This window comes from Monodon monoceros, unplaced genomic scaffold, assembly GCF_005190385.1.
Source record: "Monodon monoceros isolate NGI ecotype Baffin Bay Population unplaced genomic scaffold, NGI_Narwhal_1 Super_Scaffold_2, whole genome shotgun sequence".
NCBI lineage: Eukaryota > Metazoa > Chordata > Mammalia > Artiodactyla > Monodontidae > Monodon > Monodon monoceros.
In genome coordinates this window covers 8,383,747-8,396,133 of record NW_021703776.1, presented here as the reverse complement: position 1 = coordinate 8,396,133, position 12,387 = coordinate 8,383,747, and the positions used below count along the sequence as shown (strand labels likewise).

Below are 12,387 nucleotides of genomic sequence, written 5' to 3'. Positions count from 1 at the left end.
TTTAATTAGTTAAAACAAATAGAGTTTTCTTATTAATTGTGACGCTTTTGGTAATAGGTGCCCAATGATCTCAAGAAAGTAGCCCTGTGAATGAGTGTTTGCACTTTTTAAAATGAGAAGTGGATATTGAATTTTAGCAAATAGTGTTCGGTATCTATTGAGATGATCATTCTGGTGGCTTTTCTTCTCTGACTCTTACAGGGTAAATGGTATTACAGGCTCCTCCAAGGTTTCTTTAACGTCTAGTAGCTTTTTACTTGCTTTCTGTCCCCACCGAATCAGGATGCCCCAGGTATAACCACTGCAAGGGACAGCGGTTGGCTCCCCTCTCTGTCACCACAGTGATGTGTGTGCCACTCTTTTGTCACTGGCTTTTAGTTGTCGCAAGAGGACACTCTGACCCCTGAGGTGACAGGCTGACCTGAGGTGGATCTGTATGTCCATCAGCCCCAGACAAACCAGACCAGAGCACATTCGCCATTGGCCTCTTACCTTCTGAGCTGAAGGTCACTTACCGTGGTCGAGACCCAGGCCAGGTCTGCCCACCTGGGAACAACCTGTACTGGCATCTGGAAAGCTGCTGGACAGAGCAGAGACGCTTGCTGGGCTGGATCTGGGCATGGTGTTCTCGTTGCTTAGGCCTCAGGAAAGACTTCACGCCTCAGGACGGTTTCCAGGGGCTCGTAGGATTTCTCGTCTGAGATCACCCGACTGAGCCATCCCTCATGGCCCCGCTCGAGAGCTCTGTGCTTTCAGCTGCTGCCTCCCCTCCTGGCCAGTTTTGGTTCAGCCCTTATGCTGGCCCTTGTCTGGCAAAACTCCAGTGGGTTCCAGTAAGAGGTTCTGCTCTTCCTTGCTCCCCGACAGCCCATGTCCTTGAAGTGGATTAAACCCCGAGCTGTCAGCCATGACAATCCAGCCAACACACCATTACCATTGTCCCCCGGGGAGCCAGGGGGCATCGTGTAGATCCTAACACGTTCATAGTTGAAGGTAAGGTGGCAACTTTACAGCCCACTTCACAGTTTAGATGAAATGGACAAATTCCTGGTAAAACTCAAGAGGGCAAAAAGACCCAGGCAGAAGTGGAAATGTGAATACTCCTTTGTCTGTTAGGAACTCAAGTCTTACTAAATTGCTTCCCAGGAGGAAACTCCCAGCCCGTACGGCTCTGACGGTGGGTCCTCCTGGTCATTGAAGGAGTTCTAGTGCCCCCTCATATACGGACTCTTGCAGAGAAGAGGAAGGAGAGAACTTTGCAGCTACTTCAAGGAGGCGGTGGATACCCCCTGATGAGGTCGCCCCTCGGGAGGCGTGAGCCTGGCCCCTGCCCCTGCTCTGGGAGAGGTTCAAACAAGGAATTCTTTGTGGAAAAGGGTGGAGAAAAGCCGCCAGTTCTTAGTCGGATGAGTCATTTCTAGAAAGTCGTCTGTGAAGTGATAGCATCAAGCCCCTGGGGTGTCCCTGTCCCTTCAGTAGGTGAGGGTGGATGGCAGGGCCGCTCATTGGGCCCTGTGGGGAGCTGGATATGTGAGGGGACTGAGTAAGACCTGGGGCAGAGCAGCCACCTGCTGCCTGCTCCCCAGAGGGGCTGACGCTGGGCAGAGACCGTTTCTCAGACCATGGCCTTCCTGGGGAGTCAGGTGTGAAAGGAGACCTGAGACGCAGCTCTGTGCTTTGCAGGCTTGGGGACACTTTTACTGATCTCAGCTGCTCATATGCTTCAGGAAGTTGGGTGCCCAAGCTCAGCCGCAGGAAGTGCATGCCTGCCCAGTCTACCCCAGGCCAGGGTTTCAGCTCCATGCTGTGGGAATGCCCCATCTCCCCTGTCCCCCAGTACACCACCCCGTCTTCTTGTAACTACCACACCCCATGGCAGGTAGAGGGCAGATCGGGATCGGAGGAGCAGATGGGTCATAGCATCCAGGAATGCCGCTTCAGAGATGTGTGCTCTCGGAGGTAGTGCTAATCAGGAGTGGGTTTCAGGGCATATGAAGAAAAGCCCAATCATGGTGGCTTGAACAAAATAGAGGTTAGTTTTCTCATGGATAAACTAAATCCAGAGAGCAGGCAGTTCAAGGCTAATGTGGTGGCTTCACAAGCATCTTGACCAGACCCTTTCTCTTTCATTATTCTGGCTTGGCTGCTCTGCCACCTCATGGCCCAAGATAAATGCTGGGGTTCCAGTCATTGCATCTGCATTCCAGCCAGCAGAAAGAAGGCAGAGCTGGCAAAAGGCATATCTCTCTCCTCTTGAGGATGCTCCCTACCAACACTTCTGCGTATAGCTCATTGGCCAGAACTCAGCCACACAGCTGCACCAAGCTGACAGGGGAAGGGGAGAAAGGCAGTGCATTGGCTGAGACCAATGCCTTTATAGAACTTGGGTTCTGTGACCAAGGGGGTATGAATGTCGGGGAGACTGCCAGCAGTCTCTTGCCACACACTTGCATCTGAGACCCTGACATCGGTGGGTCCATGGAAATGTGCTGGTGTGGATCGAGACCCAGTGGCTTTCTTAGTGGCAGTGATACAGAACATTTCCATCACCACCAAGGTCTCGCCTCGCTTGTGGTCACACCTTCTCCCTCCTCACAGCCACCCTTAACCCTGGATCCCACTAATCTGTTCTCCATCCCTATAACTGCCACTTGAGAATGTTGTATAAACGGAATCACACAGTGTGTGACCCTTTGAACTTGGCCTTTCTTATGCTCAGCTCTATGCTTGGGTCCTTCCAGGTTGTTGCTGGGATCAATAGCTCCTTCCTTTCCGTGGCGGGCTGGTATGCCGGGTTGGAATGGACCACCTTTGTTTAACCACTCACCTGCTGAAGGACATTTTGGTTGTGTCAAATTTTGACTATTACAAATAAAACTACTATAAACATTCAGGTACAGATTTTTTACGTGGACATAAATTTTCATTATTTTTGGATAGATGCCGAGGTGTGCCATTGATGGGTCATATTTGGTTTTGCTTTTTGTTTTGTTTTTTTAAGAAACCGGCAAACTGTCTTCCAGAGTGACTGTACCATTTCACATTCCCATCAGCAACATATGCGTGATCCAGTCTCTCTGCATTCTTGCCAGCCCTTGGTCCTGTCACCACTTTTTTTAAAGAAAATATATTATTGTTCTAATAAGTGTGCGGTGATGTCTCCTTGTGATTTTATTTTGTATTTCCCTGATGGCTAATGATGTCAAACATCTTTTCAAGTGCTTATTTTCTTTTTTGTGTGTGTGCTATTTTGTTCTTAACAACTTTTATTACCAAAAGATGCATGTTCCCTATTAAAATTTCTAGCTGCATACTGATCTAGGAGCATTCTCTCAATGGAAAGAGTCTTTATTCTGACTTTTATCTTTCTGACATTGTAAGAAGATTTTAATATCACTGATTTATTATTCCCCTCTGCTGGCCGGTGAACTTTTATGTTTTCAGCCAAACTGTCTGTACGGCATTTCATCTACAGATCTTTACACATGTGCAAAGATACAACAAACAAAGCACAGGGGAGAATTGTGACAGTGAATTTCCAAATGGTCCTCACAAAGCTACTTTCATGTCCCCCCAAATTTGAGGGGAGTAAGAAAAACTAAAATACAAAGTATTAGTTATGAAATTAAAGAGATACTTCATACTGTAAAGTAGATACAGTCTAGCTCTGCAAGGGAATGACCTTTAATCCACTTTTAAAAAGAAATGAAAAAGGGCTTCCCTGGTGGCGCAGTGGTTGAGAGTCCGCCTGCCGATGCAGGGGACGCGGGTTCGTGCCCCGGTCCGGGAAGATCCCACATGCCGCGGAGCGGCTGGGCCTGTGAGCCATGGCCGCTGAGCCTGCACGTCCGGAGCCTGTGCTCCGCAACGGGAGAGGCCACAACAGTGAGAGGCCTGTGTACCGCAAAAAAAAAAAAAAGAAAGAAATAAAAATATGTGTTTATGTATTTCAAGATTTAATCCCTCATATAAAATGCTATGCTTTAATATTGATCGAAAAGCGAGTGCTTATATTTCTATCCATGTGTTTTTTTGGCCACGCTGCCCAGCTTGTGGGATCTCAGTTCCCTGATGAAAGCCCAGAATCCTAACCATTAGGCCTCTAGGGAGCTCTTTGTATGTTCTCTTCTTTGGTGAAATGCCCCTTGTGTCTATTGTCTGCTTTCTAACTGGATTTTATATTTTCATGTTTTGTAATATGATCCATTCTGAGTTAATTCTTTTTATAAAGTGTGAGATTTGAGTTAAGTTCATTTTTTTTGCTAATGGATCTCCAATGGCTCCAGCACTATTTGTTTAAAAGCTTTGCTTCTACCATTGAATTGCTTTTGCACTTTTGTCAAAAATCAGTTGACCATACTTGTGTGAAGCTATTTCTGACTCTCTGTTCTGTTCCATAGATCTATGTGTCTGTCCTTCTGCCAAAACCATATTGTCTTGATTGATATAGTTATATAGTGAGTCTTAAAATCAGTAGAGCAATTCCTCTCACTTTATTCTTTTTAAGAAAAATGAGCTGTTCTAATCCCTTTGCTATTCCATTTAATATTTAGAATAAGCTTGTCTAGCTACCAAAAAAAAAAGAATATCCTACTAGGATTTGACAGGAATTGACAGTGCGGAGAGGATTGACATTTTCACTATGTTGAGTCTTCTAATCCATGAGCATGGTATGTCTGTCCATTTATTGAGATCTTCTTTGATTTCTTTCATTGGCATTGTGTAGCCTTCAGCATACAAGTTCTGTATGTGTTGTTAGATTTACACCTAGTATTTCATTTTCTCAGTGATTATAAATGGTACAGTATTTTAGTTTTGGTCTTCACACGCTCATAGCTAGTATAAAGAAATATGATTGATTTTTTATGTTTATCTTTTATCCTATGACCTTGTGGAACTCACTTATTTGTTCTAGGATTTTTTTTCCTCCCACTGGGGTTTTCTGTGTAGACTATCATGTCTGTTTCTATCATGTCTGCAAATAGGGACAGTTTCATTTCTTTCTTTCCAATCTGTTTTCCTTTTATTTGCCTTCCTTGCCTTACGGCACTGGTTGGGGGCACTGTATTGTATTCAAGGTGAGGGTGAGCCAGAAATCTCTGCCTTACTGCAGATGGTAGAGGGAAACCTTTTACCTTTGAGTGTGATGTTAGCTGTAGGTATTCTGTAGATGTGCTTCATCAAGTTGGGGAAGTTCCCCTCCATTCCTAGTTTTCTGATCATTTTTATCATAAGTCGATATTGAATTTTGTCAAAGGATTTTTTCTGTATCAGTTGATATGACCATGAGGTTTTCCATGTGGTGGTTAATATGGTGTTAATACAATGGATCGCATGGATGTTCAAATATTTAAACAGCCTTGCATATCTAGTAAAGGTCATGGTGTAGGCCTCTACTTATATATTGCTGAATCCTATTTGCTAATGTTTTGCTAAGGATTTTTGCATCAGTATTCATGAGGGTTGTGACCTCAAAAGTGGTTTTCCTTTTTTTAATACTGTCTTAGTCTGGTTTTGGTATCAGTATAATACTGAATTTATTATTTATATAAATTTATTTATTTTATTTGTATTTATTTTTGGTTGCGTTGGATCTTCATTGCTGCCCGTGGGCCTTCTCTAGTTGCAGCGAGCTGGGACTACTCTTTGTTGCGGTGCGCGGACTTCTCATTGCGGCAGCTTCTCTTGTTGCGGAGCATGGGCTCTAGGCGTGTGGGCTTCAGTAGTTGTGGCATGTGGGCTCAGTAGTTGTGGCTCATGGGCTCTAGAGCGCAGGCTCAGTAGTTGTGGTGCACGGGCATGTGGGATCTTCCTGGACCAGGGCTTGAACCCGTGTCCCTGGCATTGGCAGGTGGATTCTTAACCACTGTGCCACCAGGGAAGCCCCTAATACTGACTTTATAAAGTGATTTGGGAAGTGTTGACTTCTATTTTCTGGAAGAGATTGTATAAAATTGATGTTAATTCTTATTTAAATGTTAGGTAGAATTCACGATGAAACCATCTCAGCCTGGAGATTACTTTTGCATGAATTTTAAAATTATGAAGTAAATTTCTTTAGCCATTATAGGGCTTTTCTAGTTATCTTTCCTGTTGGGTGAGTTGTGGTAGTTTGTATGTTTCAAGGAGTAGGTAATTGATCTAAGTTGTCAAATTTATAGGTGAACTGTTGTTCATAGTATTTCCGTATATCCTCTTGATGTCTCCAGGGTCTGTAGTAAAATTATATTTCTTTCCTGAATTTGTTAGTGTCTTTCTTTCTTTTTCTTTGTCATGCTTGCTAGATATCTGTTGATTTTATTGACATTTTCAAAGAACCAGTTTCATTGCCCTGTGCTGGGCACTGTCCACTGCACATGAGCGGGGTCCCTTAACCCTCCACATGGTGCCACCGCACAGGTGCCATGTAACCCCACTTACAGACACGGGAACCCCAACACCAAGGATGAGATAACTCACCTGGGATCTCGCTGCCAGCAGGTGGCTGAGGCGAGATTGCATCTCAGATCCCCAAACCCGGCCCCCCAGACTCTGCAGTGGGCGAGGACCCAGGAGGAGAGAGCATAAGAGCTCTTTTCTTTAATAAGTGGAGAATTTGACACTATCCCTTCCTTTCTTTCCGTGACGGGCAGCGGAGGGCATTGAGAACAGCCTCAGAAAAACTCAGAAACCGCTCATCTTTCTCTACAAATGTTGTCCACACCACCCCTGGGACACGCGTCAACAGGTACATCGGCCGCCTCCTGGAAGCCCGCCAGATGGAGCTGGAGATGGCGGACCTGAACTTCTTCACCCTGAAGTACAAGCAGGCTGAGCGAGAGCGAAAGGTGAGTGCGGGGGGGCTCTGGGAGGGCTGGGAGTGAATGTGGGTGGCCCTTCTCGCTGTAGTTCTAGGCATCCCTGGCGCCCTTGGGAAGACCTTGGCGTCTCCAGGAAGCTGGGCGGCTGACGGTCCTTTTCTGTGTCTTCCAGTATCACCAGCTTCAGGACGAGTATTTCACCAGCGCCGTCATTCTGGCCCTCATCCTGGCCGCCTTATTTGGCCTTGTCTACCTTCTGATAATCCCGCAGTAAGTACTGTTCCGGGTCCATGAGTCAGAGGAGAAGGTCGCCAGGAGTCCTTTTCTTTTCAAGTTCAGGTTCAACTCCCGCAGTCACACTGCTGCAGTGCCCTGGCCTTTGGGGACGGCCTGAGCCACACACCAGTTCACCATTTACCGGAGGAACCAGCTGAGCACGTCTGATGGCGAACGTGTGGAGCGCTCAGTCACAGCTTTTAATTTTAAATGTGCTCAGTTCTCAGACACCGTGTATTTTCAGTGACTCTGTCCACACCACATGCGCCACTGACCTCATGACAGCGTCTGCGGCAGGAGACAAACAGGGCACCAAATGGGCACCCTGGTGTCTAGGTGCTTTCAGAAACATTAAAATGAGGAAAAGTAGGCTTTGGAAAGGAACAGAAGCATCATGATTTTAATAACATTTAGCCATCATAACTCAAAGCGAGTGGCAGTTTTTGTTTCTCAGCAAGAAAGACCCCAGAAAATCTCCACTTTTCTTCCAGACGTACCACTTTCTTAATAAACCTCCCGAGTGGAGCAATTCTCCTGTGAGTTTCCAGAAAGTACATGGAAGCCGCCCACCCACCCCACCCCAGGACACTGTGGACACACAGTGGCCATCTGCACGGCCCTATGTGGGGATACATCTTTTCCTAGAAAAACCCTTACCAGTTGAAGCCCAGTAAGAGAGTGGTGCCCAGCAGCCAAGTCTGTGCAACCCCAGCCCTTCCTGCATAGGGAAAGCATCTCTCAGGCACTAGAGAGACCCTGGGGGGCTTAGAAGTTGGGGTGGACACAGGAAGGGCTCCTCTCCTAGAAGAGAGCCAGCATGGACAAGTCCCCAGAGACCGCTGTTCCTTCCTGGGGGCCAGTGATGGGTGAGGCAGGGGAGGAAGGGTGGGTTCCCAGGCATTTCTCGGGCACACCTCGCCCGGCCCAACCTGCAGTGCCCACGTGTCTTCTGTCCTAGGAGCGTGGCCGTCCTCCTCCTGCTGGTGTTCTGCATCTGCTTCCTGGTGGCCTGTGTCCTGTATCTACACATCACCAGGGTCCAGGTATATGTGTGCTTGTGTTCTCTACCTGCTCGTTACCTAGTCCAGGTACCAGTGTGTGTGTGTGTCTTGCACCTGCACATCACCTGGACAGGTAGGTGCATGGCTTCTGCCTGCCTTGTTGGCAGGACAGGTGGGGTAGTGGAGGCAGTTCGTCTGCTTGCCTTCTTGGCAGGTGGAAAGAGCTGTCCGCATATTGGGAGTTCATGAAGCCCGTCATGATGTGCCAGGTGCAGTTTGGAGTTCTGGGAAGGTGCCCCATGGACACAAGGGTGGGTGATTGGTAGTGACTGGATAAATGAACACAAGGTGTGACGCTCTTCTCTGTGGATGGAGCGTCCTGTGGCTCGTTGTGGGTTCCTGTCCTAGCCTGGGGTGGCCACACCCTCGAGGATGCTTCATTGGCTTTGGAGCCAGGGCTGAGTGCATGGCCCCGTGTCGCCCATAGCTCCTGGAAGAGGGCTCTGTCCTGGTCCCGCATGCCTCTCTCACATCCTGAACCTTCATTTTCAAATGTCCCCTGTCCCCACTAGACCCCCACTTCTCACGTCTGACAGACCCAGGGTTATTTTTGCACAGTTGTTGAAGACAGCTACTTCTTGAGAAGATGGGCTCTAGTTTTATTTATTTAAATTTTTTATTATTCATAGGTAACTTGTTGAGTTAAGAAAAAGTGCTATTTATTCAAACCACATTCCCAGCTCTTCGATTTCATAGATGGAGTGGCATCTGGTTTGGTAAACTGGAATTTCCCACTTCAAATAAGATTGCTTTATTCACCTAATTTCAAGTGAAAGCATGGCAAGTGGATGCTAATTTCTTAGCCCGTCCCATTCATCCCCAGTGTTCAGAATCTGTGTACCTGATGGACAGTTTTCCTGGAGGAGGTGGCCCTGGCTCCCCCAGCCCCTTTCTTTCCACCCACACCCCCCTCCTTGCCCTCCCCCATGGGCTTGAGCATTTTTTCTAGGTGGCGATTTTGACCCATTGCTTCATGGGTCCGCTCAGAGCGATGGTCAGGAAGCAGCGGGGTGCAGCGTGCATGGTCCCGGCAGCAGGCAGCTGCGGGTCGCCCGGCCAGCACGCGCCAGCTCAGGGGCCAGCTTACACGCTCGCACACTCCCCTTCGCAGGCCCTGCGCCGGGCTCGGAGCTCACCATGGGGCTTGTGCGGAAGACTGGGCGCCAGGCGACAGGAGGGGCCAGACAGCAGGCAGGCTCTGGCTGGGGAGGGTGGGGACAGGCAGCGGGGGCAGGGTCATCCCGCAGAGGCCAGCACGTGCTGAGATGGGGAGACGTGAGTGGTCACGGCTGTGCATGCAGGCGGGAGGGTCCATTGCAGCTGAGCATCCCCGAGAAGGCCTGGGAGTCAACTGGGCAGAGTGCCTTCCTCTGTGACGTAGAAGCGGCCACAGCCAGGGCATGCAGCCGGTGTGGCAGCTCCATTGCTAGGGGCTGCCAGCGCGAGGGCCTCAATGTCTCCGTCCGTGAAAGGGACGGGGACTGGAGCTGATATTCATGATGTACTGGGAGCAGGGCCTGGCACACATTCTTCCTGTATTTCAGCCTCACTTTTCTGTCCGCCGTCCCAGTCACCCCCTCGTGGTCCCCTGAGCGAAGGTACCGCTCAGGAGGTGGGGCTCCTGCGTTGGGCTTCCTGCCCTCCCTACGGCCCTGGCAGGGCTGGCCTCCGGGGAGGAACAGTGCCCTGCCCACCGTGCCCCCGGCCCGGCCCACCCTAGACCCCGCGAGCCGCCTGCAGGGGGTGGGGAAGGCAGGGAGGAGGTCTGCAGTGGTGGTGAGATTCCGCTTACACTGGACGTCGTCGATGAATGGACAGTGCCTGGGAAGTTAGAAAACCTGTAGGTTTTCCCTCCTTGGGGAGGGAGACGGAGCCTCAGCAGAGGACAGTGACCCTCCGGGGACACACTCGAGGGCTCTGCTAGCCCCTGAGAGTGCCCCGCCGTCCCCGTGACGCATCCTTCTCTACCTCAGCCCCAGTGGCTTCTGCAGTGCACCTGTGTGGGGTTGAGTTCGTGTATTTAGCATAGGGTAAGTCATATTTTTTAAACTTCAAATTGCAACTCTCTGGGGGTCTGTGCAATTAGGGGTTTTTTTGCTTGTTTTTATGTGTGGTTTTTTGTTTTTTGTTTTTGTTTTTGTGAGATGTGAACAAAAGGAATGGAATAGGAATGAATGAAAATGCCATCCTACATCAACTGTAGTCAGGGTTTCCCGGAAGTTTGCTTCAGTTGTGTGTACCTGTGCGCCGTAGTGTAAAACGCAGTTCTTACTGCACTTGATCTCAGCCAAAGGCTGATGTCAGGTTTGATGCCTGGTCAGAAGCCTCTGAAGCCCCCGCCCCCATGGGAGCACGTGGTCTCTGGCCACGCCCTGTGCTTCTCTGGGCCCTCAACACGCATGGGCGGAGAATAAGCCCAGAGCGCAGAGGCAGGGCTGAGTGGAGAAGGCTGCGGTTGTGTAGTTGTCGGCTTTGCCTCGGTCGTTTAGACTCTGCAGCCACGCGGCTCCGGCAGAGTGTCGCCCGCATTAGGACTGACCTTCCACGGTGCCGGGCGGTCACCCCTCCTTTCGCCGGCCATCTGGTGCGGCCGCGGTTTCTTCCGTGTGTCGCGCCCTGGTCACAGCACGCTCCACGGCTCCGCTTCTCTGCAGAGCACCGGGCAGGGTCTTGCTCTGCATCCCCTTGCCTCGCGGCCTTGTCACACTGTTGGGGTCCTTTGTGAAGGCCATCAGTCTTAAAATGAACAGACAGCCCTTCTTATCATGCCCGTGTTCCTACCCCTCTAGTTGCTCCCAGCAAACAAGCCCCAACTCCACGTGGGTCCTTGTGATTGTCATTATTAATTTCCAGAGAGGTATTTTAACTCTTGTGTATTCAATCAAACACGTTTGTAGGATCAGGCATTTAGCATGGAGTGAAGAGGGTCTCAGTACCCCGAGGCTGGCCGTCACAGCTCTTCACCATTGTGTGATCCAGGGGTGGCCTTAAACAATGTTATTTTGCAGGTAACAGAAGAGCCAGCTCAAATGGTCTTAAATGAGAAAGGGAATTTATTGTCCTATATATTCGGAAAATCCAGAGGGAGGGAGAGAGGGAGGGGAGGAGGGTGGGCCCAGGGCTGGTTTTATCCGGTGACTCCATTCAACTACCTGAGACCAGTTTCTCTCTGGGTCTTCTAACTGCCCCTATGTGCCGTCTCAGCCCAAGCCTGTGCTTCCTTGGGTGGCCCAAAGCCATCAGCAACCCAGCTGTACATCCACGTCCACCCTCCAGGCCCGGAGGGGGACACACCGTGGGCAGGGCTTGCCCAGCCTTGGCCAGTGGCCCTCCACTCATCGCCTCCCAAGAGACATTTGTCCTGTTTCCACCTCTCCCGCAGCGCCAGGGGCCAGGCCCCACTCCCGGTGGTGCCCTGGGGGCTCCTGAAGCCCACCCGGCCAGAAGCAGCATCTCCAGGGTTTGCTGAGTAAAAGGGTGAGCAGCCCATGCTTCTTGGGGCTGGGGGCAGGAGTCCCCCGGCGCATCCACGGCCTTGCCCAGGGCTCAGTGGGAGAGAAGACTGGGACGGGCGTGATGCAGGTACTAAGACAGCGGGGCTCACACCACCGCAGAACAGCTCCTCTGCGTGAGGACCTCAGAGGAGATCCGTGTTTCAAGGAAAACACAACAGTATTGGAGCCTAGAACTGGGACCCAGATCCATATCCACCACTGTGTGAGCTGGAGCGGCCCACTCTGTGTCTCCTGGACTGTAGAATGAGTGGTGTCTGGGCCGCATTTCCTCACCGGTAGAGCAGGGTCGGTAATGATCCCAACTTCATAGCGGGGAGGATAGAGGGATAACCATGTAGATGGTCCCGGGCTCCCTGGCTGGTCGGTGTTTTCTGTAATCTCCCTGTGGTCTCTATTTTTGTTTTCATTTCTAATTTCAGAAGTGGGAGTCTAAGAAGAACTTCTTTTATCCATGAAATCATTTTTGAATATTGCAAAATGTGTTTATTAAATAGACTTAAAATAAGACTTCTAATAACTTGACAAAAATTTTATAAAGCCTGGGTGAAGAAAATGATAAAACTTAGTTAAAGCATATAAGACACAAATAAATGGAAAGTCTTACCATTTCTGAGATAGAAGGATGCAGTATTCGGAAAATGTCAAGGTAATCTGTTCAGTGATTGTCATTGCCACTCAGCGTCACAGCACCTTTTTAATTTAAAGACTCCAGTTTTCGTCTTTTTTAGTTTTGGC

The 12,387-nt window shown here is 49.5% G+C and overlaps 1 protein-coding gene across 1 annotated transcript in view; it reads left to right on the top strand.

Moving 5' to 3' along the window:
• Window positions 1–12,387, top strand: part of ADCY1 (adenylate cyclase 1) — a 115,984-nt gene that overhangs the window by 76,882 nt on the left and 26,715 nt on the right. Inside the window, exons 9-11 of the mRNA XM_029233845.1 lie at window positions 6,633–6,827; window positions 6,973–7,070; window positions 8,035–8,119. Coding sequence (XP_029089678.1) covers window positions 6,633–6,827; window positions 6,973–7,070; window positions 8,035–8,119 — 378 coding nt within the window. The remainder of the gene's footprint in view (window positions 1–6,632; window positions 6,828–6,972; window positions 7,071–8,034; window positions 8,120–12,387) is intronic.